Source organism: Mercurialis annua, linkage group LG6, assembly GCF_937616625.2.
Source record: "Mercurialis annua linkage group LG6, ddMerAnnu1.2, whole genome shotgun sequence".
In the NCBI taxonomy this organism is placed as follows: domain Eukaryota; kingdom Viridiplantae; phylum Streptophyta; class Magnoliopsida; order Malpighiales; family Euphorbiaceae; genus Mercurialis; species Mercurialis annua.
In genome coordinates this window covers 2,726,128-2,747,518 of record NC_065575.1, presented here as the reverse complement: position 1 = coordinate 2,747,518, position 21,391 = coordinate 2,726,128, and the positions used below count along the sequence as shown (strand labels likewise).

Genomic DNA, 21,391 nt, shown 5'->3' with positions numbered 1-21,391 from the left:
CATATTTCTTTCTTGCTGTTCGTTATATTATATTTGTAATCGTCATATAAGATATTAAGATATTATCATTCTCATAACCACCTTCGTGAGCCTAACTGTATTATTCTCAACATCATGATTCATAATCGTCATTGTCATCGTCATCCTTATAATCAGCCTTCCACTTTAGCCAGTTTGGTTTAGAAATGGCTGCTATGCTATCGTTTCCCTCATCGTCAAAGTGTTTGCTTCTTATTTAAATTTATTAATGGTATAAAATTATAATGTTTAAAATATTTAAATTTGGAGGGAGAAGAAGATATACAATTTTATCATTATTATCACAATAATCTTTCTGTCATCGTGGTGATGAAGATAGTCCGGAACAACTAATAGATTAGTTTTTTCTTTTATAGTTAGCATTATCAAAACAAAAAGTGCCTTAATTTTTCTGAATTATTTAATTTTATGTATGCAAAATTGGATTGTATCAAAATTTCTACAAAATCAACCATACAAGAGAAAGTTATAAGCCAATAAATCCATTTTAATTGGCTTCAGTCTAATGGAAAGAGTAATTTAGCTGCTTGTAAGTTTCCAAACTCTAGTTCCAAATTTTCTACCTCGCAATCCTTGTCTCAAAAAGATAAAATAAAATTCTTAAACATTAAAAAGTTAATTAATTTTAAACATTTTATCATGTTTTTCTAAACAATTACTACTATTGAAACTTAAAAATAATTAATACAGGAGCTGAGCCTCCCCAATTCTTTTTTTTTAAATTACTTTTCAACTTCATTTTGTTTTCTAAAATATAGTTATTAAATTTTAACTTTTATACAGTTACCCCCTTCAAAAGGTTTTTTTATACAAACCAACCCCTCATACGTGAATTTCTAGTTCCATCCTTTTTTTTGATGAATTCTAGTTCCATCCTTTAATTGATACTCTTAGATTATTTAATCAATATTGAGTTAAAAATAATAATTTTTATTATCAATGTACTCAACTTTAAAAGTGGGAGTTATTACACTAAAAAGATGTAGTATCTGAAAAAAAAATGTTTATCTCAGGGGCCATATTGATAATTTTCCCAAATATTGGTCTAAATAAAAGCTAACTTTTGAATGGATTTTATTATTATTGATAAGTACAGGGGGCAAACATTATTTTAGTAATTTTCTTCTGCAAATCAAAACACGCCACATCATCACCACCGACTTTATTTTCTTCCTCTATAAACCGTAATTCCAAACCCTGTTTTCTCTTTCAATTTTCTCGACGTTTCTCAGCAACCAAACACACCAATTCTCCCAAAATGGCAGCAATCAGTCTCCGGAAAGGCAACACGCGTCTCCCACCGGAAGTAAACCGAGTCCTCTACGTCCGTAACTTACCGTTCAACATCTCAAGCGAAGAGATGTACGATATTTTCGGAAAATACGGAGCCATTCGTCAAATTCGAATCGGAACCAACAAAGACACGCGCGGGACGGCGTTTGTTGTGTACGAAGATATTTACGACGCCAAAACGGCGGTGGATCACTTGTCTGGATTCAACGTGGCGAATAGGTATCTGATTGTTTTGTATTATCAGCAAGCTAAAATGAGTAAGAAATTTGATCAGAAGAAAAAAGAAGATGAGATTGCTAGAATGCAAGAGAAATATGGCGTCTCTACTAAAGATAAGTAGAGTGAGAAACCCTAATTTTTATTAATTTGGGATTTTAGGGTTTCTTCTTAAAATTTAGTGTATATTAATGGAGTTGTTATGCTATTGCTCAAATTTTAAGTACTTGTGTGGAACTTGTAGTGGTTCTTTAATGATAAGAATTTGAAAGCCCTAATTTTACAAAAATGAGGTATTTGTGGAATTTTAGGGGTTCTTTTATTTGCTTGTTTCTGTTTGGCGAATTGGCGAATTCTGTTTCTTTTAATGTTATGCTACTGATAGTTGCTGCGAAATGATATTCTTCGGTAATTCGGGATGATATTTTTATCAACATATGCTGAAAGCTTATTCATATGTGTATATGGATTTTGTGATTGCAGGGGTGTGTTCTTTTCTCATATGTGCTTCGATAGTGTGATTGCTTAGAATCAGTTTAGGTTTTGTCGAGAGTATGTACATGTCGATGAAAATATTTTAATAACACATCTCTCGTATGCTCTTGCCTGTATTTTTGTACTGATAGAGATGGAGATTCTGATAGATATGGTTTGAGTTGTATATAGGTGGAGGTATGTATATATAGAGAAAAATAGACAGATGAAGGGAACTTTAAGATCTTATTTTGAGTACCATCTTGGGAACAATATGTGGCTGCTTTTAGTTTAAATTTTTAGAGAGAAATCAAGATCTTTGATATTGCTAGGATTCCGACTGTGTATAGTTGGAACTAAAATGAATTGATTAACGAAGCTGAACAGTGATAAGTCAACAGTCATCATTTTTGTTGAAGGATCATTTGGCGGAGCTGGTAAATGATCTTGCATCGGAATCTCTTGTTCTGACATCTTTTTGGTTTTACTAGTGAAGACTAGGCCATAACTTTAATCTGTGCTCAATGATGAATAAATGAGTGTCTTTGAGTTAAGTAGAGGTAGAGTGTGACAGATTTAGGATGTTAAATTACTGCAAGGGCAGTTAAAAGAACAATCTACAGTGTGATGCAAATTTAGTAGAAGGAGATTAATGTAAGCAGAAAGGGATTCAAAGATTTTGACGAGATAGGTTAGCTCAAGTTGTAAGAGTGCCCACCTAAGATCAATAGGTTTTAAGTTCGGCTTTTGAGTCACAATGGGAGTAGGACTGAAATCCTTTAATCCTCTGAATTATAAGAGAAAAAAAGAAAGGAAGCAGTGACCGAAATTTTTTAATCGTCAGGTTCGAAAATCTCAAGCCTTTGGCTTGGTTCTTGTTATAAAATATAAGAATACATAGAATGTTAGAATACATTATGCTTTTTCGGATTTTTGGTTGACTTAATGTCTGATCCTTTACTGGTCAGCTCTTTAGTTTCCGATTGAGAAGATTTTAATATTTTTATTTCTTATGTTATATGAATGCACTCTAATGCTGTGTGGATGTCATCTACTTTCTTTTAAGAGGATAAATTATAGTAGTGGCTTGAGCTGTAATATCTCCGATTATAGACTTCAGACAATTAGTTGTAAATATGATATAAATTATAGAAGGTTGAATTGCACCGTATTTAATCAATCGATTTAGCCGCTGGATTTCTGAGTTTGATACCAATTGTTGTTAATTTATATGGTTGCTATTGATTGAAATCTACCTTTTGGTTGGATGGACTAGCAGCTATTTGGTATGAGAATGTGGATGCTAAATTTCCCAGCTTATGGCTTGCCCTAATGATTAGAAAATGTTAATAGCTTAGTTTTGAATTTTGTGGTCTATGAGCATGAATTGATAACCTGATGGTATTGGGAGCTATATAGGTTGCGGGTATTCGTTAATAACCGAATTAACCAAATTCGGTTTATGATTAATATTTTGATTACATTTGGTTTGCTTTTTGAATTAACCTAAGTACATACTAATGTTCTTTTTATAATATTTCTTTTTAAAATTAAAAGTATTTTTATACTAATTTTTATGAGATTCAATTATCAACAAGCCTTCTAAATTTGTATATTGACAATTGGCAATTTTTTTTTAATAATTACAATTACTGAAATTTAATTATTCAGTTAATCAAAACAATCAGTTGAATTAAACCAAATAGTTATTTCTGTTATAGTTCGATTAAGAAAAATTAGAAAAAATCAGTTATAGTTAATTTGGTTCGGTGAACATTGCACTTAAATGCCACTGACCGTACTTTATAATTGCATAACAAAAACGTTCTGAAACATTAATTCATTTGAACCAAACAACACCCTAAATGAATCAGAAGAATCGGATCTATGTGCAAATTCTTATTAGAGTTGTGTCATTATTAGAGATGGTAAATTTTGATTTGATACACCGATCGAATTTGTGAATATCCATGTAGATCAACTCATACAAAATTGACTCAAAGGAAAAATTGGAAGCAACTTCAACAGAAAAATAAGTCGCATTTCTTTGATGGTAAAACATGATTTTTAACTGAAACAATGGCCGCAAATTCATAATCTCGATTTCAGGTTCTCAGTTCCACCAAAGAAAACAGACGAAGACAGCATTTAAGCCAGTAAAAATACGGAGACCGCTAACTCGCCCGTAAAAAGTACAAGTGACAGCTCCGAAACCTTAAGCTTTCGGTATTTTTTTATTTTGTTTAATTTATATGATCAAGGTGATACCTGGCTGGATGGTAACCATCCAAAAAAAGATGAATGTACAACATACCAACTAATGAGATCATTGGTGAGGATTATTATACTTTCTTTTCCTTTGAAGTCGTCACCGGCCACCTCGTGTTGGAGCAGGAAGAGGTTGAACAGCAGCTAGGGGATTTACTTGGTATGAGAATGTGAGCTGCCATAGATCTATCAAAGCCTTCTTCATGGATAAAACGTGTCTGCTAATAACCCTGAAATTCGCCAGACACTACCGTCATTACGCATGAAAGTCAAAAAAAACGGAACAAGATTTTCTCGGCTAATTCCTTAAAATTCATAGGACACTAATACTAAAAAGATATGTTACCCGGACTCGTCATTTTTCCCTGCCATACCCGTGTCAGACATGACATGGCACCGACATGACACATGATATGGATCCGACTCTTCAACTAACAAGTGGACACTTCAAGAGATAGAACTCATGAGAAGTTTCCATATCATGTTGTAAAAATACCATATCATGGTTTGGATTTGGTGTCATGTTTTCGTTCTTCTTTTGATAATTCATGTTTTGGTTCTTAAGAGCTACGATTGTATTTATAGTTTCAAACATTTATTTTATATATTTTGTTAAAAAAAACTAGAATATATATACTTATATCTATTGTAGACATATATATCCATACCTAAGTACCTGAGTCCTATATCGGACCCATACCCCATATTTTCAGTTAAGAAAATTAGGGATACATATCCATTTTGGACACTCATATCCGGGTCTGTGTAGCATAGCTAAAAAAAACTTGGCAAGTGGAAATGTTTGTAAACAGAAGATAAATTATAGCTAAGGATGCTCCTAATCCTAATTAAAGTTTTCCTGTTTTTAAAACCCTGTCTTGTTCATCTGAGGAATTCATGCAAGTTGCTTCTAATCAACAGCTATTAATTAACAACTGCAGTTTGACACTTCAGTCTGGGCTGACAAAGTGAAACTTAACCACTTTCGACTTTAATATGGTAGCAACCTCTCAGATGGTTTTGTAACGAAAACCATCAACTTCAAAAGCAAGAATTTAGATATAGCATTTGTTAACAATCATTTTTAATTGAAAATACTCCTTTCTTTGCTAAGTTTTATACTAACGGACAGGTATGTATCAGCAAAAAATGAGGTGTAAACAAGTTCAACTATAAATAAAAGTGAATATGGATCCTCTTCAGATATATGGAAATAAAGGAATTGATTATAAACAGCAGAAAAAGGAAAACTTACCCTTTTACTTTCGCTTGTTTCCACCGGAAAGCATAGTAAATGAGAAACACCAAGCATCCAAGCAAAATCTTCCCACTAGTTATGACAAATCGTGCATTTCCAAACTTCAAAGTGATTGTTCGGTTCCACCAGAAATACGGGTCCATACACTTGGACAATTTCAAAATTCCTGTTTTTGTATTATTCTCTGTGTTAGGCAGGTAACTGGTTTCAAAAACTTTCAAAGGGTCCTTAGAAACATTAAGTCCTTTTGAGGATGAACGGTGAGAATCAGGGTTATTTGCTGGTAAATCTGAGGATCCCTGTGATGAGTTGGTAGCTTTAAGAGAGTACAAGGAGTGCAATCTCCTCAAAAGTCCCTATGGTAGAATATAAAAAAAAAAGATGAGATGTTAGTACATGTGTTCGTTAGGCTTGAGATCACCCAAATGAAAGACAAACTGTCCAGTCCAGGAATATGTTATCTATGGTTTCATGAATAAGAGATTTACATTTATGCTTCAAATTCGGGAAAATGACAATGGCTTACACATCAAAGATACGGAATCTGTTTCGTTAGTTTTTCTAGCAGTTATTGCAAATATTGTAATAGAAAATTGATGATTTAGTACAATTAGCTGAAAATGGGAACTTCGTTAATACTGCCTTGGTGGTGGATCCGCAGTAAATAGTAATGTAATTGGTTGTAAACTTGTAATGCCAAGGGGTGATAGTCAATTTGGTAGATTTATATGCAAGTTTCATAAAGGCCAATACTTAGAAAATTTAAAGCAAAAAAGGAAAGAAAAAAATCTGTTCTGTTACTATGTAGGAGGATTATACCAGTTGTTACTGTATTATAACCTAAAAGCACCTAGGTTCTAGATTGATTCAAAATCTCCCAAACCTAAATTTTATAGCACGTATAACAATTCAACAATATGCTATAAATCAACAGTATCGCTTTATGACTATTCTATTCTAAATTAGCTTAATAAAATCATCAGTAGAGATGAAACATGGTTGTGCACACAGGCATGTGATACATTATTCAAATTTCTGCTTATTTAGGTTAACAAAATTCGGCTGCCATCAATATAAGATGCAAAGTCGATAACTCACCTGTCTTTTTTCCTCAGGTAAAGCAGCTTTCTCCACCCAAGCAATTGCATGGTCCACATCTTTCAAAGCTGCGCCAAGAAGTGACACAGCATAGAGTTCAACGACCTGAATATACTCATCAACTCCCAAAATGCTGCTATTCTCATACCCTTGCTGCGCCTTAACATCTATTTGTGCACCATTAAGAACATAATAGTTTTCATCCACAAAATGCCACTTCTCAAGGAATTCTTCAAGAAACTCTCTGACACCTAAAGATGAGCCTTCTGATATCTGAAAGCATACCCTAAAACAAAAATCACATAAATTCACACTCTTCGCTCCATTTAACATCGCAAATACAAGAATTTCCTTTTATTCCAATTTCCAGAAAAACCCATTAGCATCAAGATAGTTAACATTAAGATCCATCAGTTTCTATAGCTTTGACATTTGTTATAAGGTTCTCTCCAATCTTAGGACAGTAGCATTTGCTAATTTGTGAATACAAGAAATTTATGAAAATAGATAACTAAGAAATAAAATGGAATTCCTTTCGTATGTTATTAATATGATCCCTACATCTGAATAGACATAGTGAACAGGCTATGGGTCAAAGGTTTACCCAGTAAGAAGAACTTGAACAGGTATAGCATCAACAGACACAAACAGCAGTTTGAGCTCCTTCGAAATGTCTGATGCCCTGCACACAAGAAGTACATTTGATATAATTAAAGTTTGATGGCACTGTTTAGTTAAGCATGTACAGCTTATAAAAATTAAGCAAGTCTAGCACTTAGAATACTGTAATAAAAAAGATTAGCATTTGCGTTAAGCTTTCACATATTGTCTCACTCAACACATCAACCTGACCATTAGTTGAGATAAGTGCTGACTATGCAAACAATGAAATTAGAAAGCAGTCCATTCAAGGAAAGAGTCAAAGAATCATGACATGAAAAGATAATTGTATATATATCTGAACTGAATTGATGAGATCAATGAACAGTTACAGTTGAAAATGAATGATGTTGAAATAACAATTAAAGATGGTTAAATAATAAGTCAGAATTGTTATAGGTAAGTATATGTCTACATTGAACAAATCAGGGTATTATATGTCTATGTTGAACATAAATCAGAGTCAGGTTTTTCACAACTACGAAAAAAGAACAACCCTATAAGTTCATTAGATATCATGCCACAGAAAAAGAAAAATGACTATATTAACTTAGTCAATAGCAAAAGGAGAGCACAACACAACCCATCCGTTACCCAACGAATTAAAAACGAGTTCATACGGACACATAGCCAACCAATAAAAAAACAAGAATTCAAAATTCAGGAACTTTAACTCCAAGACTATTACTTTTGTCATAAGCCTAAAATATGGTTTACCTGCCAAGTCGGCTCAAGGACTGAACCAACACCATACCAGCAGATACCATCATATCATTCAACTCAGATTTTTCTTCAGCAACTTGAATATCCAAATTGTTGCAAATTCTATTTAAAACCGAGGAAGCCAATGACGCAGCTTCTTCATACATAGAAGCAACAAGGCAACTGCAAAAAAATTAATCAAAAAACATAAGAAATTGAAAATAGATATTACAATTAGAATTTATCCATATCATCCCATAAAATAATACACTCAAAATTAAACTATGAGATTACTCTACTTGATATAATCTTGAACCAAAATAAAATTGATTGATAAAACTTGAAATTGTGCATAAAATTTGAAGGAAAATGGCGAAGAAGATAGAGAAATACCTCTCAGAGCGTTCAATTTGTTCCCAGATTGTGGAATTTGAGTCCATTAAAGCCGTCTTAAAGAAATCTAACGGAGTAAATTAACTATAAACGCAGGTACCTGCTCTTCTTTCAACTTCGAAGAACAACAGAAGAACCCAAAAAGTAAGCTCTGGTTCTTGATTTTATTTTGAACAAAGGATCACTTTACCCCCTGAACTTGGCACAAAGTATCAAAAACGTCCAAATTAGCAAAACGGGATCACTTTTACCCTGAACTTATCAAATTTAGTACAAAAACCCCCCTCCCCACTCTCACCCTAGAGAGTGTACCTCACTCTCCGGTTTTAATAGGGGTTTTGGTTTTCTAAGGTGGTTTTTGATTGAAAAAAGTTTAAAATAGTCCTAATTTTTTTTAAACATTTTAAATTAATACCTAATAATTTAAAAAAATAACAATTTCATCCTTTTAATTTCAAACTTAAAATTACAAATTAATCCTCCAACTTTTACTTATATTCCAAATTAATCCCCAAAAATTATATTTTTTAATAAAAAAATTAAAAAAATTTAAACATTAAATCAGACCCATGGGTCAAAAAATTGACCCATGGGTCTCAGAGGAGCTGCCGGCAGCAGCTCCTCCGTTCTTGCTCGTCTGAGACGAGCAAGCACCTTGCTCGTCTGAGACGAGCAAGAACCTGCTCGTCTGAGACGAGCAGATCCTTGCTCGTCTCAGACGAGCACATCCTTGCTCGTCTCAGACGAGCAAGGTTCTGCTCGTCTCGGACGAGCACCGACATGCTCGTCTGAGACGAGCAGCAGGTTCCGGCGAGGAGGATCTCCTCCTCGCCGGAAATTGTAAAAAAAAATCAATTTTTTTTAAAAAAAGTTCATAAAAGCCCCTGAATTAATTAAGATTAGTATTTTAGTATGATTAATGAGTATTTAATTAGAATTAATGAGTATTTAGAATCTCACTCTCCAATTAGGGTGCCACATCAGCATAGGGGTGTTTTTGAAACGGTTTTGCCAAGTTCGGGGTAAAAGTGATCCGGTTTCGCTAATTTGGACGTTTTTGATACTTTGCGCCAAGTTCGGAGGGTAAAGTGATCCTTTGTTCATTTTATTTTAGATCAAATTATTTTAAAGTCCCTATACAAGTGATAGTTTACAAATTGGTCCCTTCTATCTGAAAATTAAATGATCTGGTCCAATTTAAATAAGGCTTAATGTCCATAAAAAATTTGATCTTTTAGCTCCTTTTAAATTTCACACTGATATTATAAATTCAAATACATAACTTTCACTTTTTATTCTATTCATAAAAACTTAATTGATCTCTTTTTCATTGTAAAAAAGTTCAAATAAGTAATTTATAAGAGATTTTCTGAATTGCTTTCAGCGGAAAGTAGTCCGATTTATAAAATTGGATACAATAACAATTTAAAAGTATAAATTTGGATACAATTGACGATTTTATAACGTCAGGGTGAAATTGAAAAGGGGTTAACAGGTCGAGTATTTGTTTGGGACATTAACCCTTTAAATAAGGAATAAAAACATAATTTTAGTCGTCTTCTCCAAACACAGCCAGGCTATTACACAGGTGCTGTACATAAACAACCATCGGCGGCAGTCTAACAGAGCTTCAGCATCCACCGGAACACCTCCACCTCTGAAGCTCAGCCCAGGCTAGAGCCTACCAAAGCCTACAAGTGTAACAATTTTCTGCTGTTTCGCGGCTTGCTGCTCTCCGCCAGTTATCGGTGGCCGTCCGGTGACTTAAAAGCTGGTTGATGGTGGTGAACTTAAAGGTAAATAAAATAATATACTCAATAATAGTGTCTTCTGCAACAAAATTTCAAATGCTGAATGTAACGTTAATTTTTGTTTTTCATACTATTGTTATCAGTATTGCTGCTATCACAGATGAGGAGTTTAGTTGGAATCATAGGAAGATCCTTAGTTATGTCTCAAAGAATTAGGGTTCTTCCCATTAAGGTAAATTTTCTTTTTCATTTTCATTCCCATTTTTATTTTATTTTTTAGAATGTGTTTGCTGCTTTTAAAAATTTAGGAGTTTCAGTTCAATTTTAAATTAATTTAATTAACTGCTTTGTTTGGAAGGATTCCTTTGAATTTTTTTAGTCAAAGCTTTATAGGAGTGTTTTACAAATGTAAGAATTCAATTCAATTCTATTTACTGAATGATTGTGTTAGGAAATCTCATTTTTTTCTTGAATTCATTTCAAACAAGTGATAATGCCGATAACGCTATGGTTTCTCTAAACAAGTCATAAAGCTATAATGATGTGATTTTCAGTCGAGTTCTTCTTTTGCTTTTGATATACTCTAAAAAAGGTGTTAGGGTTTATTCTTCTTTTTGTAGTTTTAAATTGGAGATACTCTGACTTTGTTTGCGGTTAAATTAAAAGATATTGATGATTACATCTCTAATACAGAGTTGTATGATATCCATCCCAGTTGGTTCTCCTTGGCTCTATTCACTCGTTGAGGGTGCGACTCAAGTTATTGTCAATTATAAGCTGATTGCAACCCAGGCATCTGTGGATTTGGATGAGGTTGCACAAGCTAACTTAAATATGATTCTTGCTACTATTCAGAAGACTCCGAGGTCGACTGAAGAAATCTGTATTAATTATCTTGTTAAGCTATGTGATGGTGGGAGTCTTTCCGTTGCCGCTAGATTGCTCGAATTTTTACAAAATAGAAATATTTTTCCTGGCCCTAGTGCTTATAATATCGTTATGGAAGCTGCAATTGAAGCTAATCAGCTTGAGATTGTGATTCAGGTTTTCAAACATTTGATGATGTCCGGTCAATCTATGCCTCCTAGTTCTTGTCTTAATCTTGCCAAGGGCTTTATGAACACAGTCGATGATGTTCTGTTATTGAGACTCGTTAAACAAGTGTCGGAGCTGATATTTCCAATAAACATGATGGTCATAAATAAAATCATCTTTGCCTTTGGTGAATGTAGGCAGTTTGACAAAGCCCTTCTTATATTTTATCAGATAAAAGAGCTGAAATGTAGGACAGATTTGATCACATATAATACAATTTTGGATATCTTAGGCCGTGCAGGTCGGGTTGATGAAATGCTCCTCGAGTTTTCTTTTATGAAGGAAGCAGGAATAGATCCAGACTTTATTTCTTACAATACATTATTAAACCAGTTGCAGAAGGCAGGAAGGTTGGATTTGTGTTTGGTATACATAAAGGAAATGTGTGAGAGTGGCATTAGACCTGATTTGCTTACATATACAGCACTAATTTATAGTTTTGGAAGATCAGGGAACCTGGAGGAGTCCTTGAGTCTTTTTGACGATATGAAGATAAGGCAGATCCATCCATCAATTTATGTTTATCGATCGTTAATCAATACTGCGAAGAAAGTGGGAAAAGTAGAGTTAGCCCTTACCCTTTTGGAGGAGATGAATGCATCTCCCCAAAATCTGACTGGCTCAATTGGTTACAAACAAAAAAGGCGGTAGTTTAACTCAATATATCTGAATTCTTGTGATTGTTTCCGAGTTGGCAACTTTGTACGTTAATTCAAGCTTCTGAGCTGAGGAATTGCATTGTGACTTAGTACTCGAGTCTCTTGAGAGTTATCGGAAGTCAGATTTACCCATTGATCACTTGCTGCTTTCTACTTTGCTTTCATTGGATGGAGCCAGACTTTTATCTTGTCGCTCAACCCAGTAAAAGGAGCAAGGCTGGCATTTTACCTCTGGTCATCTATTGGTACGTTTGTTCCTTCATTAACTTTTCTAATTTTTCTGATAAATGTAAATGCAGTGTAGGGATTAATTACTTGGCGAGATACTTTTTCTGCTGCTACGATCATTGTTAGTGTACTTCTACATGCTATTTGATGCAAAACATTTAGCAGAATATAATATAAGATGGTAAGAATTATGTATCATGCTATGATGTTTATATGTGTGGACTTTGTTATAAAGAATTTTGATTTGATTTGATTTGATATGAATATGAATATGAATGACTATTAGGAGGTTTTCTTATTAGGATCCCTTTCAGCTTCAACAATTTTTTTGCTGAATTTAAATGATCGACATTTTTCTTAGCTTGATAATTTTATGCTGATTTCACTAATTGTTCAATTTGACATGGAAATCTATATATGCATCTTTTATTTTCATAATTTTATGCGTATGACTTTAAAAATTAAATTTTTAATATATCATATCACATGCCGGTTAAGTAATCTTTGAAATTAGGCTAAAACCACTATTTAAAAAAAATAACTAAAATTACTGAAATTGAAAAATTTGATTAGATTTGTAAAAAAATTGAAGAAGTTTGTATTTTTTTATCCATTAGTCCTTTGAAAAATGAGAAATAACTTGATAGGGAATTCCTTAGTTCAAATTTGGGATAGAGGGAAGAAGATTATCTGTTCAAGGAACGTCGTTCAATTTTTGCTGCATATTAATTGGAGAAACAGGATCAGTAATCCTGTCTCGACAGAGTGTTAGTTCTGCTAAGTGATCTTATATTCCGGTAACTGATTAATGTATTCGGGGTCGGGGAGATTAAATCATGGAACAATTGAAAGAGCTCATGCTGTAGAAGGAAATTGAAGTATGTGCAATATTTGTTTAGGATTACATGCTTGAGAGATCAAATTCTGCTCCTCGCCGGAGGAGCAGATCTCCTCCTCGGAAAATAATTGTCGGGAAAAAAATTTGTATGCGACGGGGATGGGATGATTATTTAATTAGTTTTAATTTATATATTTTACTTATTTATGGATAAAATAAATGAAGAAGGGGGAGAAAATGTTTAAAAAATTCATAAACATAAAATTGGTAAATATTTTAAAAGTTAAGTTGAAACAAATTAAAGTTTGAGGGTGTAAATGTTTTCTAAAAAAATATAAGAATTTATTTGGATTTTTTTACCTTGCATTCACTAAGGTGGCATACGTGTGGTATGTCTTATCAGCGCCACGTAGGTGCCACATATGCAAAATCAATTGAAAATTGAGAGTTGGACAATCAAAATGAATTTATGGTGTGGGACAAATCAGATGAAATTGAAAGGTTTGAACTTTTGTGAAACTTTCTTCAAAAGATTTAACCTTTTCAGTTATTTGGCCTAATTTATATAGTTAACTTTTCAAATATTTATTTTAATCCAATTTTTCATTAAATACTAGTTATATTTTTATTAATGAAGATATAATAAATAAACATAACATATTTTAATAAATTATACATTAAATTTAAATAATTTATTTTAAAATAAAAATCACATCACATTAACATTAAGAGAAAAATTAAATAAACATACAATCATCTTGTTGCGGCTCAATTCTAGGTCATATTATGATTAATCAGGATCGTGAAGTGGCAGATCATAATTTATTTGACGACTATTGATTATGATAATTGTTTTACAAAGGAGGTGAATTTATATACTTGAATCAATCTAACAAAATTCAAGAACTAACTCATAATAAAAAAACTAACACGCATGCATATGCTAACACACATTGAGCGTGTATTTACAAGAGATTCAATACTCTACAACCAAAAGCATCGTAAACAATCGTATGCTGAGCTGGAACTGAGAGCTGAGCTGAGGTTAAAATTGATTTTGAAAGTTCTATTAAAAATGGTTAAATTTATAATTTATTATAAATTTAAGACGAGTGCTGAAGTTTCACCATTAAACTCATGAGCTATACAAATATCTTTATCGAATATAATCTTTTATAAATTTAATGTTTGATAGTATTTAATATGAAAATTTAATTTTCTCCAACATCTAAAATAGCTACAAATTATCTCTTCTGGTTTACATTATATTTTTCAGTTTATCATGTATATTTGTGATAGGTTATCACACTTTAAGTAGACATGTATAATGTATGAATTGATGTAAATTAATATTACATGATATTGTGTCCAATTCTATAATATACTTAAATTTAGGTTACAATCTATGACAACTAATATCAAATTAAATACATGACCTTGATAGATGGATAATTTTTCATACAAATTAAACTTTAATTTTTTTTATAAAGCATGATTTCCAATTTGTTCTACAAGAAAAATACAAATATACATAAGAGAAGGCTTAATTAATAAAAAAATACTCCACCTTTAGAAATTTTTTTTATGGCACAAATTTTTAAAATCGTCAAATAGTTTATTTTTTACTATAGCCTTTTGTTCGAATTAGAATATAAAAAGGACTAAATATGCCTTTTATATTGTTTCATTTTTTTTACTATCAAAATTTTCAAACATGAAGGGTATGTTTGAATTTTTTTTTCATTTCAATTTAAATAAATAACTACAATTACAACAACAAATATAAAAATACGCTAAAATTGATGATTTTAATAGTTTGAGCCATAAACAACAAAAACAATCAAGAAAATGAAATATTCTTTAATGATTAAGTCTTAAGAAAAAATAGTCTTCATATAAAATATTCTTTGTATTTGAGAATAAAGTGTGCTTAAGAAATCAATCAAACTCTTGTAAACTCTTATTAACTTGTAGTATCATTTTGCTCCTCTTGGAATATATAATTGAACTTTAGTATCTTAGTATAATTTTAAGACTTCCCAAAAACACTATCCAAAGCCAAATGCAAAAAATCATATACTATTATTAATGTTATAGTTTAATATATTATTTAACCCCTAAACTTTACCATTTTATTCCATGTGACCTTTAAACTAATTTTTTGTTACATTAGACCGCTTAACTAATTTTTTATTCTATTTAACCCCTAAACTTTACCCTTTTGTTCCATGCGACCTCTAAACTAATTTTTTTATTTCATTGGACCTCTCAACTCTATTTTTTGTTCTATTTAACCCCTCAGCTAAATGTTTTTCCCAATGAACATCTAAACTACTTTTTTTTACTCATTTTACCTTTCACACAATGTATTGATTTTTAATAAATATAAATATGTTTCTTCATTTAAAATAAAGAGCGATGTATTTTATATATTTTTTAAAAATTCATTAAGGATTAATTGCTTTAAAATCATAAATTATAGCGTGTTTTACAATTTAAACACAAACTTAAAAGATTCGTAAGTGATTTGAAAAGTTTGAAATTGCAAAAAATTAGAGTTTGGTATCTTAAAATTTTTAAAATTAGAAATTCAAGTTAAATTTACAAATCACACTAAAATTTATAATTTTTTTGAACAATTAAACATTCATTTAATATTATCAAAGTATAATAAATTTATGTATTTTATAAATATTGTTAACCAAAAGAGATGAACTCCTTTTATCATTGTTGAAATGTAAAAAAATATTTACATGTTCAAGAAGTAATATCACTTAATTATTTGATCAACTTTAAATTTTTTTATTTATTTCTACCTTTTTCTTTCTAATTTATATTGTCGTCAACAATTTACAAAAATATTATTAAAATAATCATACGTCATTGTATATAAATTAATATGCTTTTAAGCATTTATTCTATATATAATATGGTTGCAAAGTTGTATTTTTTTAGGAGGTTAAATGGGTAAAAATTAAAAATTTAAATACGCAATAGGCAAAAAGAATAGTTAAGGGATTAAATAAAACAAAAAAAATAGTTAAAAGGTCTAATAAAACACGAAATTAGTTCAAAGGTCACAAAGAACAAAATAATTAAATTTAAGAGTTAAATAGAACAAAAAAAATAGTTAAAAAGTCCAATAGAACAAAAAATAAGTTTAGAGGTCGCATAGAATAAAATGATAAAATTTAGTGGTTAAATAATGTATTAAATCTTAATTTTATTAGTGTAATTTATATTTATATTGAATACAAGGAGTTCTCTATATATAATATCACAAAAACAAATAAATAAATGAATTGAACATACTATATCCAGGATATTATTTACCTCATTGAAACAAGCATATAACCCAAACTAAAATCAAAATCCCGTTCAATTTCCTCCCCAAGAAATTTGAATATAATAAAATAGATCCCGAATCCTGCATGTCATCCTCATCGCTTACCTGTTTCGGATGATCGAAATTGGCTGGTACAATAGTATCCGGTACCGTATCATCTCCGGATATATCAGGACTATTCGGTGCAGGCGCCTGATCGGCCGGATCTTTTAGACTTTCCGGCAATCCTTTACCATGAGTAACATTAATTTTAAAATGCATACCATTTTTGCATTGATCACCATCATAATCTCCAGAGAAAAAAAATGTAAGACCTTCTTTTAATAGAGGAACCGGGACTGTAACTCCAAATGTATCAGTGTTTGATGGATCAGTAGTTGACCATTGTACTGTGTCATTGTCTAGGGCATTGTCATAATCACATAATTTGTAGGTTGTGACATTGTATGTTTGAACTACTGAATGATTATTATTGGTGTTGAAAACTGCATTAAGAGATTAAAATAAAATAAAATGTAAGTTCGTTGTCAAATAAAATTGAAATAAAATTTATTAAATAAAGTTGGTGTTGAATGATTGTTCAATATTAACAACCAAGAACCAACGAGCTGTAGCTCAAATGGTATAAGCGCTGGGCAGCAAATGCCAAGGTCGTGGGTTCAAATCCTCCCACAAACGCTCCCCCTTCCCAATTATCAAAAAAAAAAAAAAAACATTGACAACCAAGAACGACATAAAAGTTTATGTTAATATATCGCCTATCATTATTATTAGCTAAAGTAAATCAAGTAAAATGTACTTATCTAGCCATAATTATATCCACTTTGCCAACTATACAATAATTTTAAAATTTCTATGTTTGATTCATCATTTTTGACCTTAATCAGATATTCATAACATGTTTAGAGATGGCATGGTGTAATATACGTCAACATGTAAAGAATTGTCCTACTTAGTATATACAACGTTGCGTCACATAAGCTAAAAAATGTGCATGGGTATACTTGACAACGTTCGAAAAAAATGACAGAGCAAACATAGTTATGAGTATATTACAACATTAAATTTCGAACCACATCGAGAACATCTAACCTAATATAATTAAAAATTTAGTTACAAATTATATATATTGCCGCTTGGGTTATAGTTTTTTTTTTTTGAATAGTTGCGGTTCATTATTAAAATTTAATTTTCTTATAACTTATAAAAGCATATCAAATCATTATGCTACATATATTACACGAATATTTAGTTAAGCGCATGGAATGTTGTACAGAATTTGCATAAAAGACATACTAGTAAAAAAATTATAAATTTGTAAATGTAGAAAACAACAAATTATGGCAGAAAAGTTGCAGGAAATCAACAAATATATCATGAGAATTATTCCAATAAATAATATCTTTAGACAGTTTAAAGAGAGAATATACATATATATATATATATATATATATATATATATAGATAGCACTAAAATAAAGAAAATAAAATAAAATAACTCAGTGATATTTTTGGCGACAAAACCAATCATATAGTGACAGGTTAAAAGAAGAGAGTGTTAGTGTTGTCTTGAAGCAACCACTTTTGTCGCTTTTGCCTGTCACATGGTATGTCTTAGATCAACTGTACCATGTGAAGACACCGACTTCAGATTCATTTGTTATAAACTAAACAATAATCTAATGATATTATAAATTCAATTTTTACTTTAATTGTAATGAAAGAAACTAACCGCATATATAAAATAGGTATTTTAACTCCAATTTATTTCAAAAATTACTGAAATTAATTATGTATACAAATATATTTCTATTACAACATAAAAATAAATATTGTTGAATATAAAATCTTACATATGAATATAATTTAAGACAATAATTGTGTTAGTAAAAATTTGTGTTAAATGTACGTAGTTCAGTTTTTTAATTTTCCAAAAGTTTGAAACTAATACAAACTATTTTTGAAAAACTTTAAAATAAAATAATTAAACTGTTTCGGTTTGAGTTGCTTTAATTTAATTGTTTAGTCCGTTTGGTTTGTGCAATTTTTTTAAAAGACTTAAAAATAATTAAAATATAACTATAAAAATCATATTATAGAATTTAATCTATGAACCTTCAAAATAAAATCTGAGCAATTAAATATTATAAAATAATAAAAATACAATTACAATTATTAGAGAAAAGTAAATTAAATCGTATCTCATAAAAATGTCTAAAAGATCATGACAATGAATAAAGTTAAGTTGATGTAAGAATCTTGATTATCTATCTCATTCAATTATACCATAGAGTTTATTCTTTTCTTTATTGAAGAGCAAGAGTTAAAAAAGAAGGGAAAAGATGTAAAAATAACCCTAATATATAGCTTGCGTTTTATGTTGGCAATTTATGTATTTTGGATCTCAAAAATGAACCTAAAGTATTAAAAATGACCCTTTTATTAACATTTTCGTTTAATGTCGTACACATTTCTGTCTAACGCCATCATTTTTTTGTCTTTTTTTGAAATTTTTTACAACGTTAGGATCATATTTTAGATTCGAAATACATGAGATGCCAATAAAATATATATGAGGGTTATTTTTGCATATTTTTCAACACAAAAACACTAAAAAAAAAGGGAAGACTAAAAGCTAAGTTGTAGTAGTTGGCAATTATTTTAGAAACATGTATTACAGTTGGGATGATTGGCAATCAGTGTACTGTCTAGTTCTTTCTTAATCTTTTACTTTTTTGAGTTTAGCTGTTCCACTGACAACTATCCTAGATCTCATATCACTTGGGGGAAAAATAGAATAAACAATATAAATTCACAATCCCACTTTATAATTATTGTTTAATTAATTTTTTGACTTAATTTTTCTTATGAGCTTGGAGTTCTCCAAATTTGCTTCTTGAAAAATATTTCTAATATGCTGTTTTTCAATTATAGTTTTTGAGACTTAAATAATAATTTTTTTTAAAATACCCTTTTAAACCTCAATAACGAAATGAGTTATATTGGGGCTTATCTCGCGCAAAGCAACAATTACAAATTCAACCAAAATAGTTTTAAGAGCTTAAAAATAGAATAAAAATAATACCTTCTTTTCTTATTTTAGTTGATAATTTTTATTTATAGTATACTTTTAATTTGATACTTCTATTTTTACCGTCTTTAATTAATTATTTTTGAAATTTATTTTAATAAAATATGTGATATTTAACATAATATTAGAGTATATATCACAATACAAATATACTTCTTTTTATTAAATTATCTTAAACAATACATAAAAAGTTTATAGTAAAATAGAATAAGATAAATGGAATATTAAATTAAGTTGACAATTTTTTTTAACTTCAATAATTCTATACAAAGATTATATCTCCTAGAAAAACATGTGAATTAGTAAAGTAGATAGAGCATCTTAAATGCTTGTTATCCTATCTTATGTGAACTCCACAATTTCTTTAAATTCAGCAATAGAAAGCTAAAAGCAAAGTAAAAAAATCATGAATATCATGATAAGGGAACAGAAATATGTGGAAGCTAGAGACCTTCTGTTTTTCTTCTTTATCACTATGTGATCAAATTTAAAATATAAATTTTCTTTCCTTATTTGATTATAATCACAAAAATTCAAATCAATAATAATCCAATCAAATAAGAAGATCAATCAAGTTTTCATATATGCTTAACTAAGTTAAAATATGAACATGTTAGTACCTTTGTTGCACGGAAACGAAAACGGAAACCGCAAAATAATATTTTTCAAAATATAAGAAACGGAAACGATAAACATCGAAAAGAAAACTTACTGAGGAAATCACCCAGACTGAAGTTCTTAGGATCAGCCCATTTTTGGTAATTGATGTTAGGATTTTCAGTGATATCATACCAACCCAAGGAGTCCCCAACTGTGTAATTCTTGTAAGCGGATGCTAATGAAAAACTAAAAAGAAGAAGAAAAGAGAAGGATAGAGAGAGATGAGTTAATGTTTGATGTTCCATTGGTGTTGGAGAGTAGTGAGCATAAAAGAGGAGTGTGGAGTTTAATTTCCTATTCTTAGAAATAAAGGAGTTGTCTATTCCTAATGGAACTCTTATCTTCTTTTTAATAAAACTTTATATACCCCTTTTTTCTTGCTAATTATTTGCTAATTATGCTAGGATTATCTTCAAACTGTCCTAATATTTTCTAAAATTTAGATGATAAATTGCTAATTATATTTGATATCCAGTTTCATAAAATATTTATAAAAATGTATTTTTAACCAGAATTTATTCACTATAAATACAATATAAATATATCATAAATATAATATAAAAACACTAATAAAAAAATAAAAAGGATATTTTTAAAATTAAAAAGGCAATTTAAAGAATAAAAAAATGTGAGATGTCATTATTTACAAAAAGTGTGTCCCGCTGTAATAATTTTCAAAAGTAGAATTCGAGAATTGTCCCAATTATATTTTGTTATGATTTTCTTTATTTGTATTTTAGGAAAAAAATAATTGTAGTTTTAGGAAATATAAATTTATATCCAAAATTTTAATATGTTTGTGGAATTTGTTATTAGTTAAATTAGGTCAGAATTTTGTATCCCTCGTCGACAATTTTTTATTTTTTTCTCAATTAGACAGTCCCTTGTGATTAAAGAATTTGAATCTCTTTTATGGAGAATGAGCAAGACGTTATCAGATCTAGTAGTAACTCGAGAGAAGTGGAGTTACTTTATTTAAACTCAATCGCTGCCTCTCTAATTTTCACAACCTATTCATCAGTTAAGTCTTCCATTGGTGATGCTACAACACGGGTTTTTAGTTTGCTTAAATTAGAGAAGAAAATTACGTTCCATATGTTTTTTTTTTGAAATTTTTGTAAAAATATGCTCTAATTTGTTGCTATTGCAAATATATTTTTTTTTATAAAAATACACCATCTACCAATAATCTACGAATGAAACGTATTTTTATAAACAATTTGCTGAAAATAGGTGTTTAAAAAAAGAAAAAATTACAGGAATGGGCTAAATAAGGGCCTTTCTTACAAAAATGTTAAGGCTTCCAAATTCTTTCATCATTG

The 21,391-nt window shown here is 30.3% G+C and overlaps 4 protein-coding genes across 5 annotated transcripts; 2 read left to right on the top strand and 2 right to left on the bottom strand.

The window, feature by feature from the left end:
• The first annotated feature begins 1,210 nt into the window (after positions 1 to 1,210).
• Positions 1,211 to 1,944, top strand: LOC126686849 (splicing factor 3B subunit 6-like protein). The gene has a single exon (XM_050381114.2). The coding sequence runs from the start codon at positions 1,298 to 1,300 to the stop codon at positions 1,670 to 1,672; it is 375 nt and encodes a 124-aa protein (XP_050237071.1). The 5' UTR covers positions 1,211 to 1,297; the 3' UTR covers positions 1,673 to 1,944.
• A 1,966-nt stretch (positions 1,945 to 3,910) lies between these two features.
• On the bottom strand, positions 3,911 to 8,547 carry LOC126686846 (protein APEM9). Its single transcript, XM_050381112.2, has 6 exons — positions 8,402 to 8,547; positions 8,024 to 8,191; positions 7,251 to 7,328; positions 6,647 to 6,932; positions 5,546 to 5,904; positions 3,911 to 4,520 (listed from the first exon to the last, which is right to left on the bottom strand). Exons 1-6 carry the CDS (start codon positions 8,446 to 8,448, stop codon positions 4,391 to 4,393), a joined length of 1,068 nt encoding a protein of 355 aa, XP_050237069.1. The 5' UTR covers positions 8,449 to 8,547; the 3' UTR covers positions 3,911 to 4,390.
• Positions 8,548 to 9,943: 1,396 nt separating this feature from the next.
• On the top strand, positions 9,944 to 12,392 carry LOC126686845 (pentatricopeptide repeat-containing protein At1g11900). Of its 2 annotated transcripts, XM_050381110.1 has the most exons (3): positions 9,944 to 10,197; positions 10,296 to 10,384; positions 10,846 to 12,392. In XM_050381110.1, the coding sequence occupies exons 2-3, from the start codon at positions 10,313 to 10,315 to the stop codon at positions 11,896 to 11,898; spliced, it is 1,125 nt and encodes a 374-aa protein (XP_050237067.1). In that variant the 5' UTR covers positions 9,944 to 10,197; positions 10,296 to 10,312; the 3' UTR covers positions 11,899 to 12,392. The 2 variants fall into 2 exon arrangements, with proteins under 2 accessions (XP_050237067.1, XP_050237068.1); XM_050381111.2 differs by lacking the exon at positions 9,944 to 10,197 and having other exon boundaries at positions 10,294 to 10,384; positions 10,868 to 12,392.
• Positions 12,393 to 16,175: 3,783 nt separating this feature from the next.
• LOC126686847 (early nodulin-like protein 17) lies at positions 16,176 to 20,396 on the bottom strand. The gene is made up of 2 exons (XM_050381113.2): positions 20,122 to 20,396; positions 16,176 to 16,803 (listed from the first exon to the last, which is right to left on the bottom strand). Exons 1-2 carry the CDS (start codon positions 20,312 to 20,314, stop codon positions 16,307 to 16,309), a joined length of 690 nt encoding a protein of 229 aa, XP_050237070.1. The 5' UTR covers positions 20,315 to 20,396; the 3' UTR covers positions 16,176 to 16,306.
• Positions 20,397 to 21,391: the final 995 nt, after the last annotated feature.

Bases quoted from the DNA above. Each gene is read 5' to 3' on its own strand.
- LOC126686849 (XM_050381114.2), top strand. From the start codon at position 1,298: ATGGCAGCAATCAGTCTCCGGAAAGGCAACACGCGTCTCCCACCGGAA.
- LOC126686846 (XM_050381112.2), bottom strand. From the start codon at position 8,448: ATGGACTCAAATTCCACAATCTGGGAACAAATTGAACGCTCTGAGAG. The intron at 6,933-7,250 runs GTAAACCTTTGA...TTTTTGTTTTAG, and splicing joins GTTCAAGTTCTTCTTACTGG to GGTATGCTTTCAGATATCAG. The intron at 5,905-6,646 runs GTGAGTTATCGA...ATTCTACCATAG, and splicing joins TACCTGAGGAAAAAAGACAG to GGACTTTTGAGGAGATTGCA.
- LOC126686845 (XM_050381110.1), top strand. From the start codon at position 10,313: ATGAGGAGTTTAGTTGGAATCATAGGAAGATCCTTAGTTATGTCTCAA. The intron at 10,385-10,845 runs GTAAATTTTCTT...TCTCTAATACAG, and splicing joins TTAGGGTTCTTCCCATTAAG to AGTTGTATGATATCCATCCC.
- LOC126686847 (XM_050381113.2), bottom strand. From the start codon at position 20,314: ATGGAACATCAAACATTAACTCATCTCTCTCTATCCTTCTCTTTTCTT. The intron at 16,804-20,121 runs GTAAGTTTTCTT...CTCTTAATGCAG, and splicing joins CAGTCTGGGTGATTTCCTCA to TTTTCAACACCAATAATAAT.